Source organism: Martes martes (genome assembly GCF_963455335.1).
Source record: "Martes martes genome assembly, chromosome: 17".
In the NCBI taxonomy this organism is placed as follows: domain Eukaryota; kingdom Metazoa; phylum Chordata; class Mammalia; order Carnivora; family Mustelidae; genus Martes; species Martes martes.
The window spans coordinates 41487907-41506637 of record NC_137905.1 but is presented as its reverse complement, the minus strand read 5'-3'; the positions used below and the strand labels follow the sequence as shown (position 1 = coordinate 41506637).

Here is an 18731-nt window from a genome sequence, read left to right as displayed (position 1 = left end):
TGTCCACAGTATGGGCTGTAATTTTCTTTTCTTCTAATGACCTCATTAAGATTTTGGTTTCTTAGCTGGCTGCTGGGATATAGGTTTTGTGGTTTTTTTTAAATTTTGTTTTTAAAGATAGATAGATTGATCTTTTTTTTTTAAAAGATTTTATTTATTTATTTGACAGAGAGAGCGATCACAAGTAGGCAGAGAGGCAGGCAGAGAGAGGAGGAAGCAGGCTCCCCGCTGAGCAGAGAGCCGGATGCAGGGCTTGATCCCAGGACCCTGGGATCATGACCTGAGCCGAAGGCAGAGGCCTAACCCACTGAGCCAGCCAGGTGCCCCCAGATTGATTTTTGACAGAGATATAGCAGGAGAGGGAACACAAGCAGGAGTGGGAGAGGGAGAAGCAGGCTTCCTGCTGACCAGGGAGCCCTGAATAGACAGACAAATGGGTACATTTCATCCAGAGAGACTGAGGAAATGTACCCGTTTGTCTGTCTATTCAGCCAATAGTTCTCTGTCTTGTCCACAGGGTATTATGAGACTTAGCATGCCATGGCTGTTTTACTGTTTCCTTTATTGTGGGGTCATTAATTTTTCCTAAGGTTCCATAAATCAAAGTCAATAAAGACCTAATCTTTGCACTTAAGAATTATTTTAGCATCAGCTTTAAAAAAATAGTGTTTTAATCCTGTCTGGTATATCATTCCTTTCAACGTATGAGAGTATCTATTTCTTCACTATCTTGCAAAAATAATATATATACACATACATACACACACACACTCAGACTTCTGGGCTTTTGCCAAAGTGACAGTGAGAAATGGTGCCTCAGTACAGATTTACTTTGTGTATCTCTTATTATAAGCAAAACTTAACTAAGCCTTTTTCCACATTTGGGGACCATCTGTATTCCTTTCTTTCTGAAAAAGGTAAAGTTAGTTAGTTCCTAATACCTGCCTCTTTTTCTGTTGGGTTGTAGGTCCCTACAGATGTTACAGATATTAATCCTTCATGATACAAATTGCAAAAAAACTTATTAAAAAGACTTGTTTAACATATAAAAATTAAAGAGGAAAATAATTTTCCCAAATAGCAAGTGTTTCCCTGATTTAAACTTCCTTTTTAAGTCAGAATACTGTACTGTATTCTTACAATAAAATAAGCTAGAGAAAAGGAAATGTTATTAAGGAAATCATTTGGGGGTGTGTGGCTGAGTTAAGCGTCCAAGTCTTGGTTTTGGCTCAGGTCATGACCTCAGGGCCATAAGATTGAGGCCAGTGTCTGCTCAAGATTCTTCTGCCCTCTCCCTTCCCCTGCTCACACATGCTTTCTCTCTCAAATATCTTAAAAAAAAAAATCACATGGTAGAAAAATACATTTATTAATGTATTTATTGGAAAAAACCCATGTGAACGCTGACCTGTGCAGTTCAAATACATTTTTGTTCAAGGGTCAACTGCACTAGGGATTGAAAACAAGAGGCTTAGACCAAAATCTGGCTTAATCTGTGCTAACACAAACCATATCTGAATTAACTACTTTTCTAAAAATCACCTACCACCCTAATCAATGCAAGAATTTTCCTCCTTCTCCTCATTTTAGCAACTTCTAAATATTATATATAGCTCTCCAGTCATTCCACAAATTATCCTACCAATATGGAAATTAACAAACAAAAAATAATCTACTACAAAAATTACTCAACTGATATAGAAAATACAAATAAAACCCTCTACCTTTGTGACACCCAAAGAACAGTAAACTAGCAACTCCCAATAATATTAAAATTAGATAAAGCATTTATAAGGAATAGATATTGATTAGAAAAGCAGGCTCTGAGGAATGGTAGAAACATTATTTACTATGTAACACTATGTGCTAGACCCTATTCAAATGCTTTACACATATTAAGTCATGCAAACTTCACAGTAATGTACGAGGTAGGTGCAGTAATAATCTCAATGTTAGCCAACTACTCAATTTAGTGAAAGGAATCTCAAAAGGATAATTTGAAACTGCCCCTTATTTAAATCCTCAGAATAGGATTCTAACAGTTATAGCTAGCAGGGTAAATCTGGATTTACCTCCTTCCTATATCATCACATTAGGAGACATTTAATTAGTTAACTGTGGCAATTCCAAACTTTATGACTTGATGATTAAAATGGTGATCATGAGGGGTCTCCATTATAAAGGCACAATGTTATCCCCTCTGTAATTAATTAACTGTGGGATGATACTTTAAGACCATTTTAATATTCTGTCCAACACTGTTCAGCCAATGATTTTAGCAACCACTGATAATCCTTGCTAATTAATACTCTGAATATTACAAAAATGGTGATTTTCTATATCTACCATTCCTTCTCTTTATTAGCTGGGATTTTTCTGTTAAAAAAAGAGCACTGTTTGGGCACCTGGCTGACTCAGTCGGAAGAACATATGCTCTTGATACTGGGGTCCTGAGTTTGAGACTCACGCTGGATGTAGAAATTACTTATATAAATAAACTTAAAAAAAAAAAAAAAAGAAAAAGAGCACTGTTTCCCCTTCTTTTTTCAAGGGGCCCATGTTCCTTCTAGTGGTGAATGGTATTTAGAAACCAAGAACTGGGTCTACACATATTCTTTGCTACAGGGTATCATTGCTTCTAGGTCCTTTCTATGAACAGAGTCAGGAAATAACCAGTTTTTAAAAAACAAGTTCATATTCATGCTTCCAATTTACATGCAACACCATGGAGTTGTTCCTTACCCCTGTTTCTTTCTCCCTTCTCCATGGAAAGAACAGCATTTCCCAACAACATCACTATATTAGTCATTTGCCCTATTTTATATACATACAAAACAGTTTCAAAATTAACACCAATACCACTACTAATTATAAGCTCTAAGTCAAGGGTTTTTTACAGTTCTATTTGTTCTTATACCCCTACTAAGAGTGTAAAAGTTATTTTAATTCCTCTTTTTTTCTGTGTGGTTATACTATCAATTTGATATAAACTTAGCACCAGTTATTTCTGTTTGTATCCATTCAATTTTAGGATTTATTTTTTTCCCATCCTTTTTGATTTTGTGAGTAAGCAAAACATTTACATACTTGAAAAGTCACAACCACATAAAAAAAGTATATTTATAAAAGGAATTAATTTGGGGTGCCTGGGTGGCTCAGTTGGTTAAGCAACTGCCTTCAGCTCAGGTCATGATCCATGAGTCCCAGGATTGAGTCTTGCACTGGGCTCCAGGCTCAGCGGGGAGTCTGCTTCTCCCTCTGACCCTCTCCCCTCTCATACTCTCTCTCTCTCTCAAATAAATAAATAAATAAAATCTTAAAAAAAAAAAAAAAGGAATTAATTTTAACAAAATTTGTTAACATACTAATGGGTTTCAAGATACACCTGAAACCGGATTTGTGATGCAGAGAAACAAGGTAAACTGATAAATTGTTATTTCAATTTAATTAAAAAAGATAAAGGGCTAGAATTTGAGATTTTAAAAAGTACTCTTCAGTGTGAAAATTTCAGTAAAGGTATACTACAGAGCTAAAATGCATAGCTATGAAAACAACACAACACTGAGCTGATCTGATTATATCTAGCTTTCTCCTTATAGTGTTAATGTTTCTAAAACACTGTTAAAATAAACAAAGCATCATGCCCTCAAACATGTTAATGGGATTATCTTTTCACATTCTACCTAATATAAATATCCCTTAATGGCATTATTATTCCTTAATATTAGCATCACCTCCAACCCTCTTTGAAAACCCATCCTGTTGGGGAAAAACGCTTATTTTAGGATTTTTTTTTAGATTAGTTTATTTTTTTTAGTAATCTCTACACCCAATGTGGGGTTTGAACTCATGACTCAGAGATTAAGAGTTATATGCTCTCCTAACTGAGTCAGCCATGTACCCCAGAAAATAAATGCTTATTTTAAATGGATATATCTTATGTAAATTTAAAATAACACTCAATGATATTTGGCAACTGAAAAGATCTAGATTTTTTTAAAAATGTGACTTAAAAAAAAATGTGACTATTCTGAGAGATGACTTCACAGAACCACCCGTTACTAAAGACATTAAATAAAGCCTTTCAATCAATGTTACATAAAAGGAACACCAAACATGTCTGTAAATTTGTGGTAAAGACAGGTAAATTTTAAAAAAGGAAGAGAAAAGAAAAAGAAAAAAGCACAACATACCAACACCGACAGCACCAAACTGCTGCCCGACTAATGAACTTGGACTGAACTGACTGTATGTTGACATCCTGCCAAAAGGTCCATAGGAACCCACTGACTGGAATGAAGAAGTAGATGAGCCTAGTGAAGACTGAAGAAAGACCACGGGTTATTTTTCCAGGCTCTACATAACATTTATATAATGAAAAAATTAGAATATTTACATTTTCAAAGAAAACTTTAAATTATAACTACTAGATACAAAAGCAATTATAATAACCTACAACATACATTTAATATCAAAACAGTTTAACAACCTCCTGATTTCAATATTTGTATATACATGCCAATTATACTTGATGTGACTTACAAATGTATTTTTCTACAGTTAAATAGAGTTAAGACCTTTACAGCAGGCTTAGGAAAAGAACCAAAGAAAAGTTACTTGAATAAATAAAGTAACTTTGTTTGAAGAAAAAATATGGGAAAAATTACATTTGGTTATGCTGAGTTTCAGGTCTGGTGCTGACAAAAACAAGGTATCTCATTTGTGATTTTGCTCATATTTCAATCATCTGAGGTGTGCTATTAAATTTACAGGAAAGAGATGCAGAAACAAACTACCCCACACAAGGCCATTTACATTTTTATTTTTCATCTATTTATTTTTTTAAGTAGGCTCCATGTCCAGCATGGAGTCCAATGTGAGGCTTGAACTCATAACCTGAGCTCAAGGCCTGAGCCGAGATCAAGAGTTAGATGCTAAACCAACTGAGCCCCAAGACCATTTACATTTTTAAATATATGTATCATTAAATTAAATAACATTTTACAGGGGCACCTGGGTGGCTCAGTGGTTAAAATCTGCCTTTGGCTCAGGCCCTGATCCCTGGGTCCTGGGACTGAGCCTTGCATCAGGCTCCCTGCTCAGCGGGAAGCCTGCTTCTCCCTCTCCCACTCCCTCTGCTTGTGTTTCCTCTCTCGCTGTGTCTCTCTCTGTCAAATAAATAAAATTTAAAAAGTCTTCAAAAAAAAAAAAATTTTAGGGGCACCTGGGTGGCTCAGTGTTAACCCACTGCCTGGAATGAAGCCTCTGTCTTCGGCTCAGGTCATGATCTCAGGGTCCTGGGATGGAGCCCTGCATCAGGCTCTCTGCTCAGCAGGGAGCCTGCTTACCCACCCATCCTGCCTCTCTGCCTACTTGTGATGTCTGTCTGTCAAATAAATAAAAATCTTTAAAAAAATAAAAAAAGAACATTTTACAAAAATTTTAACTTACTAAACCTAAAATTATAGAACATAAATATGCATACTATATATTCATTTATCTTAATATAAAATATCTCATAATACAAATATGAAGTGTACTACTGACCAAGGTTATAAGCTCACTGATGGTAGGACCCTGTCTGTGTGTTCACTGCTAGTTATCAGGGACATGGCAGGTGCTCAACAAATACTACTGGTTGTATGAATCAAAAGGTCAAAAGTCAAAATTTATGGTGACTGGAAGTTATTCAACACCAGTCCGACTTATGTTTTCTTGGTTCTTCTGATTCCATAAAGCTGATAACTTAAGTAACAATTTCCCAGGAGAATTATCAGAAGATTTATATAAGACATTCAGCTAACACCACTCCTTGGTATAGGCTATCTCTATTAAAATGTGTTTCTTCTCCCTCCCTTTAAGAAAATTCACATTTTCTCAGGACTCATTCAGACTTACTTCCTTAAAAGTTAAGTCTTAACAAGGAATGAGGGGAAAGAAGAGGAGAGAATTTCTCCAGTTTATGTTCTAAGAATAAATTTAATTATTTCTTACTAAAAACCTTATATTCAAGAAAGTTATTAAATAAATGTTAAAAGGTACTTTCCTTTTTTCCCCATTTTTTAAGATTTTATTTTTAGGGCATCTGGGTGGCTCAGCTGGTTAAGCGTCGGTCTTCAGCTCAGGTCATGATCCTAGAGTTCTAGGATCGAGTCCTGTAGAGGGCTCCCTGCTTGGGAGGGAGTCTGCTTTTCCCTCTCCCACCGCCCCTACTCCCTAGTTGTGCTCATGTTTTCTTAAATAGATAAAATCTTAAAAAAAATTATTTTTAAGTAATTTCTATACCCAACATGGGCTCAAACCTGTAACTCTGAGATCAATAGTTGCACACCCCACTAACTGAGCCAGTCAGGCACCCCTCTTTTTTTTTCCATTTTAATTTTATATACCCCTAATTATTTCTTTAGAAGAGTTCATTAGGTATTTTATTTTATTTTATTTTTATTTTTTTTGAGTTCATTAGGTATTTTAATATTGGAAGACAAATCTTATGCAAGATAATATATATTCTAAGAATCTGTTTTGTGGAAAACTAAGATTTTATCACAGCATAAAATAGGGAAAGTTACTTTTAAAAAATCTGAAAGTATTACATTACTCAAAAACAAAACAAAACAAAACAAAACAAAACAAAACAAAAAACCAACAAGCATATTTTAGGGCAAATGACCAAAAGATCCAAGAAGAAAATCATGGGGGCCATACGTTTTTAATCAGCCATGCCCTAAAATGAAAACACTCCTATGTCAATCTGCTTCCTCTGTTGTTGTAACTAAAATTCAGGCAGTTTCTATATATTTCCAATTATCATGTAAACAAGCACTGTAATGAATATCCTCCTTGATTCATAATTTATAATCTTTTAGGAATCATGTATTTGTTTTTAATAAAATATAAATTTTTTATTTCTTTTACTAAGAATACTTAGGGTCTTTTTTCTTTTTTTTATTTTTTTTTTGAAGATTTTATTTATTTATCAGATAGAGATAACAAGTAGGCAGAGAGGCAGGCAGAGAGAGAGGGGGAAGCAGGCTCCCTGCTGAGCAGAGAGCTGGATGTGGGGCTCAATTCCAGGACGCTGGGATCATGACCTGAGCCCAAGGCAGAGGCTTTAACCCACAGAGCCACCCAGGCACCCCTGGATCTTCTTTTTTCATACCTTATTTTATTTATTTATTTTTTTAAAAGATCTTATTTATCTGTCAGAGATAGAGCACAGGCAGGGGGGCAGCAGGCAGAACAGGCAGAGAGAGAAGCAGGCTCCCCGCTGAGCAAGAAGCCCGATGTGGGACTAGATCCCAGGACCCTGGGATCATGACCTGAGCCGAAGGCAGATGCTTAACAGACTGAGCCACCCAGGGGTCCCTTTTTATACCTTATTTAGAGAATCGAGCAACATACCTGTGTATGTTAAAATCCTTTTATGTTTGTGTTATCTTATTATACAACACTGCATGCATATTATGTTGTGTGTGTATAAATATGATACCAATATGATTTATTACTTTTTTTCACTGAACCTAAAAATCTTACCTAAGAATAGCCATTACCACCCTGGTTTGTAGTATGAACCAAATATGAATAATAGTGTAAGTGACATGGATCCTATATTCCAGAGCCAGACTGCCTGGTTGTGTCCCAATTATGGCTCTACCTTAATTTACTCGCTTGTAAAAATGAGAATTATATAGCTATATTATAATTACAGTATCAAGCTCAGAGAGTATTGTTAAGGATTGACTTACTCTATGTGCAGCAGTTTGAATAGTGCTGCTCATTCAGTTAGACCTCAATAAATGTAAGCTATTTTAATTTGCTAAAATTAGAAAATATTTTATGGTAAAAAAAAAATACCTCTGCTATTTCTGACTTTATTGGGTCCCAACTTACGATCTAAAGAAAAAAACCTAGATGAAGACATTATCTAGGTATTTTAGGTAGCTAGGTAACCAGGAAATGATAAGCAAACGAACATTCAACTGAGGGAGAGAAAGAAAAACAAAAAACAAAAAACCCACCCCAAAACCAAAATCCAAGAGAGAGAAAAGCCAAGACTAGCTATGTACTTGAAGTTTTCTCGCACTCCACAACAAATTTACTATCAGTTACCTGAACGATAGCTGGGTCCTGAGGCAAAGAACATTGTGGTTTTGGTGGCTCACAAACAGTGAGGTCTTTAATATCACTCCCACGGAATATGATGTATTCAAAGACTTCATCTCGAGGTGGTATGGGACGATCTGTTGGTCTGTCTTCTGTACCAAAGGACCGAACTGTTGAGAAAACAGAGGTTTAAAGATGTGTGTTTACTCATCATATTCAGGTGGTGACTCTTAGAAATGCACTCTTCCAAATACCAATAAACAGCAGTTCTTAAATGTCATCTGTGAGAAAATATTCAAATATTCATTAATCTGTAGCTAAAGAAATTTTGTTTAAAAAAAGAGGAAAACAGAGGGTTTCTGCCTAGAGCTAAATACACTCAATTTAAAAAACAATCCGTAGGGACGCCTGGGTGGCTCAGTCCCTTAAGTCGCTGCCTTGGGCTCAGGTCATGATCCCAGGGCGCTGGGATCGAGTCCCGCATCAGGCTCCTTGCTCGGTAGGGAGCCTGCTTCTCTCTCCGCCTCTGCCTGCTTGTGTGCTCTTGCTCTCTCTTGGACAAATAAATAAAATCTTTAAAAAAGAAAAAGACAATCTGTATTATGAGGTCATGTTCTTCCTATATTTTTATTTATTTACATCTCTGGTGGTTGTGGTGAGAGGAGGTGTTATAAATGTCCTCTTTCATTGTGCCTTATTTTTAGTATCATTCAGCAAAATAAAAAATTGGCAAACCTATGTGAGATTTCTTGTTGTGGGGTGGAATGGCAAGTGAAGATTTCCCCATCCACAAAATACCAAAGTTTGGGAAACTGAGCTTTTGGGTTAAGAGAAGACAATGAAGGGAACATCTATCTCAGTGAGTAGTAGGTCCTCTAGAAGCTGAGCCATGCAGCTGTCAGGTATTCAACCCAGGGGACAGCTTGAAATGCCCTAGTTACCTAAAATATCTATCTCATAACTAAATCTGATTATTTCAACACTTAAGATAGCATTACTCAAAGTTAAACCGCAGACCACCTACACCAGGGTAAGCTGGCTAAAAAGATTTCTGGGATCCTATTCAAATCCACTGAATCAGACTTTCTGAGAAGAGGGTCCAGATACCTGAATTTTAAACCAATTCTTCAAGAGGTTCTTATGAACATTAAAGTTTCAGGCTCACTGTCTTAGATTTCTGAAAATGTCTGCATCCATACAGAAGTTTCAAGTAAGAAAGTTTGAAAGATCATGTATTATCCATTTAAGAGTGTCCTAGAGGGAGTAAACCCCTTAAGAATGTGCAACATTTTGAAAGTACGTTTTTTTCTATACTTGATTTGGGGTTAGATTAAATATATGTATCATTTCATTTTAAATAATGCCTCCCTCCTTTATGTTACAAAGTCCATTACTTATGATACTTTATCTTTTGTTTGATGCCACTGTTCTGTGAGTTCTTTAATCTGATAAAGCAAAGGGTAAGTCTCTATAGCTTATAGTGCACTAAATCTTTTTCTGGAAATACAGTGAAACCTTTTGATCAAATTTAGGTCCTCATGTCAGGAAATTTCTGTTATATCTTTAATATATTTTCTCTTATTCTCTTGTCTAAATCTGTATAACATCGTCTTCAGCCATTTTACTGCTGTACTTTTTCTTTACATCTTACTTGCTTTTTCTCAAAATTGTTCTCTATTAATGACTTGGTTTTTCTGCTTTGACTGTTGTATTGATATAGTTACTCTGTTGTTACATTTGTCTTATCTGTTCTTTTCTTAGATCTGTATGCTACCTTTTCTTTACAATGTCATTTTGATCATAAGATTTTTATTTTTCTCAAGAAGGTAGAACAGTTCTTTCTGAAATTTTCTTCCATTTCCTGTGATAAATATTAATCTTGAATGTATTTTTCATCTGTCTAGTGAATACCTGGGTATAGTTTGAACGGTTTTTTTAGGCCTTGGAAAACCTAATGGAGCTTGTCAGTGGTTTTTGTACAGCAAGGACTTAGATGTGGTATCAAATAAAAGATAAAACATGATGTGGGTAGGGTAACTCAGTAAGAGGTGTTATTTGGAACCTTGTTTGGACAGTTTACCATTTGCCTTTTATCCCAAAGTTGTTGTAACCTGCTGTGATACGACACTTCAAGAGAAAATGCAGTTATAAAAATGGTTCAGAATTAAACTTTTAAGTCATTCAAAAAAAAAAGAAAGATGAATACATCTGCAACAATGTGGATGGAACTAGAGGATATTATGCTAAGTGAAGTAAGTCAATTAGAGAAAGAAGATTATATGATTTTACTCATGTGGAATTTAAGAAACAAAACAGAGGAACATAGGGGAAGGGAGGGAAAAATAAAATAAGATGACATCAGAAAGGGAGACAAACCATAAGAGACTCTTACCATAAGAGACTCTTCTTAACTCTAGGGAACAAACAGGGTTGCTGGAGGGGAGGTGGCTGGAGGGATGGCATAACTGGGTGATGGGCATTTAAGAAGGGCATTTAATGTAATGAACACTGGTGTTATATGCACTGATGAATCACTAAACTCTGTCTCTGAAACTAATAATAAACTATATGTTAATTAGCTAAATTTAAATAAATAAGAGATGAAGAATTCTTTTAAACACACAAATGTGTATGACAATTTACTATGGTCTTAGAACAGAATGTAAGCTTAATAGTTCTGAAAAAAGCTACTAAATTACATATTGACAAAAGTCAGGATGGTTTACCACATAGTATTTTATTTTTATTATTTTTTATTTTTTAAAGATTTTATTTATTTATTTGACAGAGATCACAAGTAGGCAGAGAAGCAGGCAGAGAGAGAGGGGAAGGGAAGCAGGCTCCCCACTGAGCAGAGAGCCCGATGTGGGGCTCGATCCCAGGACCCTGGGATCATGACCTGAGCTGAAGGCAGAGGCTTTAACCCACTGAGCCACCCAGGCGCCCCATCACATAGTATTCTAACAAATAATGGAAGATGAAGATGAGTGGAAATAGAGGAAAACACAAAGGGAAATACATAAATTGAAAATCTCATCTGTTATAGCAGAGAATCACTTGATAAAATTTTTTGGGAAGTTGGTAAATTAGTATGTGTAGGCTTAAAATTTGGTTATTTGAGGTCCTAAAGGTAACCAACATTAGAGTTTAAAACTAAGGACATTGAGGCCTCCGGGTGGCTCAGTGGGTTCAGCCTCTGCCTTCAGCTCAGGTCATGATCCCAGGGTCCTGGGATCAAGTCCCACATCGGGCTCTCTGCTCAGCAGGGAGCCTGCTTCTCCCTCTCTCTGCCTGCCTCTCTGCTACTTGTGATCTCTGTCTGTCAAATAAATAAATAAAATCTTGAAACAAAATGAAACAAAACAAAAAAAAATTAAGGACATATTTTCCAAAATGTGGTGTGAAGAAAACTTGTATCATACAACAAAAGAGGAAAATGAAAAAGTATGAAAACAGAGACCATGGAGAATGAACTGCACACACCAAAAGTGTGTGCAGTTCTAATAATAATAATAATAATAATAGATACTAGTTTGATCAGATTTAATATTTCCAATAGACAAGTCTTATACCATTATAAAGAAAAAATTAACAGAGATCAGAAGAGCACACATGGCTGAAGATAATACAAATGACCTGGGCATTGAGAGTGGAAAGAAAGGCATGATAAGCACAGAAAAGGTAGAAAATCACTACTATTGTTCAGCTACAACACATTTCAACACATGAATTAGTTTATATGCAAATGTTAAGTAAAGGAATTATCAATGCAGAGAAATTACACTGGTTCATCCCCAATTTCTCTTGTTATTTAATTTTTGCACTTGGAGGTAACAGAAGCTAAACACAGCAAACCATGGAAAACTAGTATATGATTCCCACTCACCCCAAGTTTTCCCTTGGCTCAATTTGGCTACATAATTAGTCTTAAAACTACTTATTGCATGGTTCTCCCTGATCTTGATGCACTCTTTCCTTGTCTCCAGCAAAAAGCCTTAATTCTTACATCTTCTTCAATTTTTCTTTGAAGCTGACTTTATTAGGCATAATTCACTACCAGGATTTTTGTTAATGCTATCATTTTAATTAAAGATTGTGGTAAGAACATGTAAGATTAACCCTCCTGAATTTTTTTTAAGCAGTATGGTAAGTATTTGTATAGCAAAATGTGTAGAAATCTAGAACTTTATCATCTTGCTTAACTGAGACTTTACACGCGAAGAACCATGACTGTTCATTTTCCTACCCCTAGGCTCTGGAAACCACCATTCTATAGTATTTGTCCTTCTGTGATGGTGGAAAACAAAGTGAAAATGGAAGAAGACCAGTTTGAAGTTACCAGGCAAGTAACAGTGAAGAGGAACTTAAAGAAAGGGGTCAGTCTTAAAAAGACTCAAATTCACCAAAAGAATATGATTTATTGGATGCAATTTTTTTAAAATTTAGAATGCTATAACTCTGGTCTTTTTTCTTCTTTCAAAATAGATATATTATTTGTCATATCAAAAAGTTAAGTAAATATAGAGGTGCCTGGCTGGCTCAGTCGGTGGAGCATGTAACTCCGGATCACGGTTGTGAGTTTAAGCCCCCACTTAAAAAAGAGATTTAAGAGGCACCTGGACAGCTCAGTCAGTTAAGCATCTGCCTTCGGCTCAGGTCATGATCTCAGGGCTTGACTGAGTCCACATCGGGCTCCCTGTTCAGTGGGGAGCCTGCTTCTCCCTCTGCTTCTCTCATGCTTGCTTGCTCTTTCTCTCAAATAAATCATTAAAATCTTCAAAAAAACATTAGGTGAATATACCCAGTAACATTAAACATGTTATATGAGGCAGATTACAAAACTGTAATTTTCAAAAGATTACAGCTACCTGAAATAAAAACACAGAGGTGACTGACATGAAAGACGGCAAAGTAAGAAAATCCAGGAATCAGTCCCAACACCGAAACAACTATTGACTTGGCACATGAAGTCTGAATAAACCATTTTAGAAGTATGGAGTCTAATGATACTCTTGCAGCATCCATGGGAGTAGTTGATGAAGTAAGGCTGTTAACTTGCGGTTAATTTTGGCATTTTGCATAGTGGCAGCTGCTACCATTCATAAACTCCCATCTGCACAAAAGGCAGCCATAGGGATGGTGGCTCATGATCCTGGTGCAGCTTTGCTAGTGCTAGGTGGACGACAAGCAGCATATCCCAGAAAAATTACGATTGTGTGATTTGAACTATCTGGCAATTCACAGAGGGACCACTGTTTCAATGCTCAAGAGCCAAAGAACCTCCTCAGTAGTGTCCTTAAAGTTTTTAAAAGCAATAGATTATCCTTTCCCTGCTCAACAACAGCAAAATATACATTATTCTCAATTGCACATGGAACATTCATCAGGGTAGACCACATGTTAGGCTGAACTCAACTCTCAATGAATTGAAAAAAATTGAAATTTTACGAAGTATCTTCTCTGACCACAATGGAATAAAGCTAGAAATGAATAATAAAAGGAAACTCGACCTGGAAATTAAATACCATACTCTTAAACAACCAGTGAGTCCAAGAAGAAATCACTAGGGAAATTAAGAAAAATTGAGACAAATTAAAAAAAAAAACATAATGTGCCAAAATTATGAGATGTAAAGAATGCCATACTTGAGAGAAATTTATAGCTGTAATCACATTAAAAAAACAAACAAACAAACAAACAAACAAACTCAACTCAGGGAGCCGGATGGCTCAGTTGGTTGAGCATCTTTTTTTTTTTTTTTTTAAGATTTTATTTATTATTCGACACACAGAGAGATCACAAGTAGGCAGAGAGGCAGGCAGAGAGAGAGAGAGAGAGACAGAGAGGGAAGCACGCTCCCCGCTGTGCAGAAAGCCTGATGTGGGGCTTGATCCCAGGATCCTGAGATCATGACCTCAGCCCAAGGCAAAGACTTAACCCACTGAGCCATCCTGGCGCCCCGAATATCTGACTCCTGATTTCAATACAGATCACGATCTCGGGTGGTGGGATTGAGCCCCACATCAGTCTCTACACTCAGAGGGGTTGGAGATGGAACTGATAATTGATCATGCCACCCATGTGATGAAGCCTCTGTAAAAACCCCTACACTATGGGGTTTAGAGAGCTGCTGGGTTGGTGAACAGGTAGAGGTACTGGGAGGATGACTTGGCTGGAGAAGACAGGATCACTGCACTCCTTCCTACATATCTTCCCCTATGTATCTCTTCTACCTGGGTTGTTTCTCAGTTGTATCCTCTTATAATACACTGGTAATCTATCTAATAGGTAAGCTGTTTTCCCAAGTTCTGTGAGCCATTCTGGCAAAAGATCAAACCAAGGAGGTGGTTGTGGGAAGCCTCAATTTATAGCCAATTGGTGAGAAGTACAGTTGATAACTTGCAACTTGAGACTGGTGTGTGAAGTAGGCCAGGGTGGGTTGTCTCTTGGGACTGAGCCTTTAACCTCTGAGATCTGACACTAACCTCAGGTAGATAGTGTCAGAACTGAATTAAATTGCAGGATACCCAGGTGGTATCTAGGGAGCTGGGAGAATTGGTTGATATGATTGACTGAACATGTGGTGGCCAGTACTGAGTAAACTGGTGAGTAAAGGAAAAAGCACTTTTTCAAAAAAGATTTATTTATCTATTTGTTTGAGAGAGAGAGAGACAGGGACAGGGACAGAGACAGAGAGAGACAGTGCACGCACATGTACACCAGGGGGAGGGAGAGGAAGAGGGAAAGAATCCCAAGCTGACTCCGCGCTTTAAGCGCAGAGCCCAATACAGGCTTGATTAGGCGATCCTGAGATCATGGTCCAAGCAGAAAACAAACATCTGACACTCAACCGACTAAGCCACCAGGCATCCCACACAATTTTTCTTTTAGCAGGTCAATAATCTAAATATAAGCCGAAACTGTAAAACTATTAAGAGAACACAGAAGTAAATCTTTATGACCTCGATTTGACAATGGATTCTTAGATTTAACACTGAAAACATGAGGAACAACAACAAAAAAATAAACTGGACTTCATAAAAATCAAAACATTCTGTGCATCAAAGAACAACACTGAGAATGGTAAAACACAAGTTATGGTAATGTGAGAAATATTTGCAAGTCACGTACAAGGGCTTTATATCTAGAATATATAAAGAACTCTTAACAACTCAACGACAGGGATACCTGCATGGCTCCGTTGATTAAACACCTGGCTTTGGCTCAGGTCATGATCCCAGGGTTCCATTAGGCTCCTTCCTCAGCAGGGAGCCTGCTTCTCCCTCTGTCTGCCACTACCGGGCTTGTGCTCTCTCTCCTCTCTGACAAATAAGATTTTCCAAAAATCTTTTTAGAAAAAAAGATTTTATTTACTTATTTGATACAGAGAGAGAGAGATCACAAGTAGCAGAATAGCAGGCAGAGAGAGAGGGGGAAGCAGGCTCCCTGCTGAGCAGAGAGAGCCTGATGCAGGGTTTTATCCCAGGACCTGGAGATTGTGACCTGAGCTGAAGGCAGAGGCTTAACCCACTGAGCCACCCAGGTGCCCCTAAATAAATAAAATCTTAAAAAAAAAAAAAAGCCCCCCAACAACTCAACAACAAAAAGACAAAGCACCCAATTAAAAACGGGCAAAAACTTGAAGAGACACTTTTCAAAAAAAGATAGACAAGTAGTCCACAAGCTTGTGAAAAGAGGCTTAATATCCTTGGTCATTATGTTAATACAAATCAAAACTGCAAGAAGGGCTTTAATAATAAAACAAAATAGACTTCTACCTCTGAAATCAGTAATATATTAATGTTAATTGAATTTTAATTAAAAATGTATAAATTAAAAATGTATAAAAAATAATAAAACAAAATAACTACATTGGCAAGGATATAGAGAAATAGGAATCTCTGACATTGCAAGTAGAAATATAAAATGGTACGGTTGCTGTGGACAGCAGCTTGGTGGTTCCTCAAAAACTTGAACATAGAATTACCATATATATTACTCAGTAATTTCACTCACATGTGTAAGAACCTATACTTGTCCATGAATGTTTAAAGCAGTATTTATTCATAAAAGCCAAAAGGTTGGGAAACAACCCAATGCCAATTAACAGATGGACGGATAAACAAATTGTGTTTTTTATATTTAGACACACATGCACACACAGAATATTACCCAGCCATAAAAAGGAATGAAATGCTGAGACATGTTACAACTAGAAACTCCAAAGCATTATGCTAAGTGAAAGCCAGGTCACATATTGTATGATCTCTTTTACATATATCCAGAAGGGGAAAAGCCACAGAGACAGAAAGCAGATAAATGGTTACTGGAGGAAAAGGGAAATGGGGAAGGATTACTTAATGGGTAGGGATATTCTTCTAAGGTGATGAAAAAATTCTGAAACCGAAGTGAGGTAGTGGTTGCACAACACTGACTAAACTAAAAGCCACTGAATCACATTACTTTATAATGGTTACCTGTGTTATACGAATGTCACCTCAATAATCCTCCCCTTCCCACACACAAATACAGCCTCAAAGAGAATACACAAAACGATAATAACAGCTGGGTTAGATGCTGGAACTAGGAGTGGCTGTCCTATCTAAATTTCATCATGGTGCTATGCTGTTTCAGGTAAGTGTCCTAGTTTTTTTTATTTTTTAAAGATTTTATTTATTTGTTTGGACAGAGACACAGTGAGAGAGGGAACACAGGCAGGGGGAGTGGGAGAGGGAGAAGCAGGCTTCCTGCCAAGCAGGGAGCCTGAAGTGGGGCTCGATCCCAGGACTCTGGGATCATGACCTGAGCTGAAGGCAGACGCTTAACCACTGAGCCACCCAGGCGCCCTCCTAGTTTTTTTAACCCCCAACTAGAAAAGCCCAAGTTTTGGGCCAGTGTTTAATAAAAGGGTATGGGAAATAGGGAAAAAATTTTCTCTCTTAGTCTGAAAGAACATAATCAATTCCCTATTTCTGACTACAAATGATTTATTGAGATATGCATCCCATGACTACCTTTTTAAAAATAATTTTTAAAGATTATTATTTATTTATTTGACACAGAGAAATACAGTGAAAGAGGGAACACAAGCAGGGGCAGTGGGAGAGGGAGAAGCAGGCTCCCTGCATAGCAGGAAGCCTGATACGGAGCTCGATCCCAGGACTCTGGGATCTGCCGAAGGCAGATGCTTAACGACTGAGCTACCCAGGCAACCCCATGGTTGTCTTTTTATTTTTTATATATTTACTTATTTATTTTTTTAAAAGATTTTATTTATTTGACTGACAGATCACAAGTAGGCAGACAGGCAGGCGGGGGGGTGGGAAGCAGGCTCCCCGTTGAGCAGGGAGCCCGATGCGGGGCTCTATTCCAGGACCCTGGGATCATGACCTGAGCCTAAGGCAGAGGCTTTAACCCACTGAGCCACCCAGGTGCCCCCATGGTTGTCTTTCTAAAAAATACGTAAAAAGGGTAAAAGTTCTGGCAAAATCATTTATCTAAGAAAACCCATTTCTAATAGATCAAGTTCAAACATCAACTATGTCAAACCTATTTGCCAGTATATTAATACCTACACATACAGTAATACTACATGGATAGAGGGAAGAGCTGTAAAGACCAACTGCCCAATACAGTATCTCCATCACAAAATACCAAACCTTTGTAAGTTTAAATATGACAAACATATACAGAGTTAAGTACAGTCAGTATGCACAAAGTGACATCATTAGCATTTTCCAAAAGACTTCACTTTTGGACACAAACTAAAAATTGTAAATCTAATACTGATGGATAAGAAAGTCTGTTGAATACCAAAATGTGAGAGCAATCAATGAAAAAGGCTGAATTACTCAAGAAATGCCCAAAGTAAGGTAGAAATCTAAGCCTAAGCTCAAATGTAAATCTAGAGTAAGATTTTTAAAAAAAGATTTACTTGAAAGAGAGTGAGAGCAAGACCAAGAGTGAGAGAGGGAGACGGTGAGTGAGCACGTGTGGGAGGGGCAGAGAAGCCCAAGCTCACTCTGTGCCAAGCACAGAGCCCAATGCTGGCTCAATCTCATGACCCCAAGACCACAACTTGAGCTGAAACCCAAGAGCTGGACGCTTAAGTGACAAGGCCACTCAGGCATGCCTAGAATAAGATTCTTTTTTTTTTTTTTTTTAAAGATTTATTTTATTTATTTGACAGAGAGAGATCACAAGTAAGCAGAGAGGCAGGCAAAGAGAGAGAGGGAGGGAAGCAGGCTTCCTGCTGAGCAGAGAGCCCGATATGGGACTCGATCCCAGGACCCTGAGATCATGACCTGAGCCGAAGGCAGCGGCTTAACCCACTGAGCCACCCAGGCGCCCCTAGAATAAGATTCTTGATGTACCCTTTAAGTTTAAGTTAAAACTTCTGTCAAGTATTACTTGTAAGATCTAGTCCCAACCCACTTATACAAACTTCCAACAAAGCTCATTATTCTCAATAGCCAGAGCAGGGCTTCTGTCCTCTACCATAGCTTCTCCCCACATAAACAAATGCTATATTTCAGCTTATATGCTACTTGTATTCATCAGCTTTCTCCAGAGAAACAGAACCAACAACAGACACAGCACACACACACACACACACACACACAGGGATT

At 37.4% G+C, this 18731-nt stretch overlaps 1 protein-coding gene across 4 annotated transcripts in view; it reads right to left on the bottom strand.

The window, feature by feature from the left end:
- Positions 1–18731, bottom strand: part of LSM14A (LSM14A mRNA processing body assembly factor) — a 55156-nt gene that overhangs the window by 21664 nt on the left and 14761 nt on the right. For all 4 annotated transcript variants that reach the window (XM_080828363.1, XM_080828364.1, XM_080828365.1 and 1 more), the window contains exons 2-3: positions 8110–8273; positions 4194–4323 (exon numbers count right to left, since the gene is read on the bottom strand). In XM_080828363.1, the coding sequence (XP_080684489.1) occupies positions 4194–4323; positions 8110–8273 (294 nt within the window). The remainder of the gene's footprint in view (positions 1–4193; positions 4324–8109; positions 8274–18731) is intronic.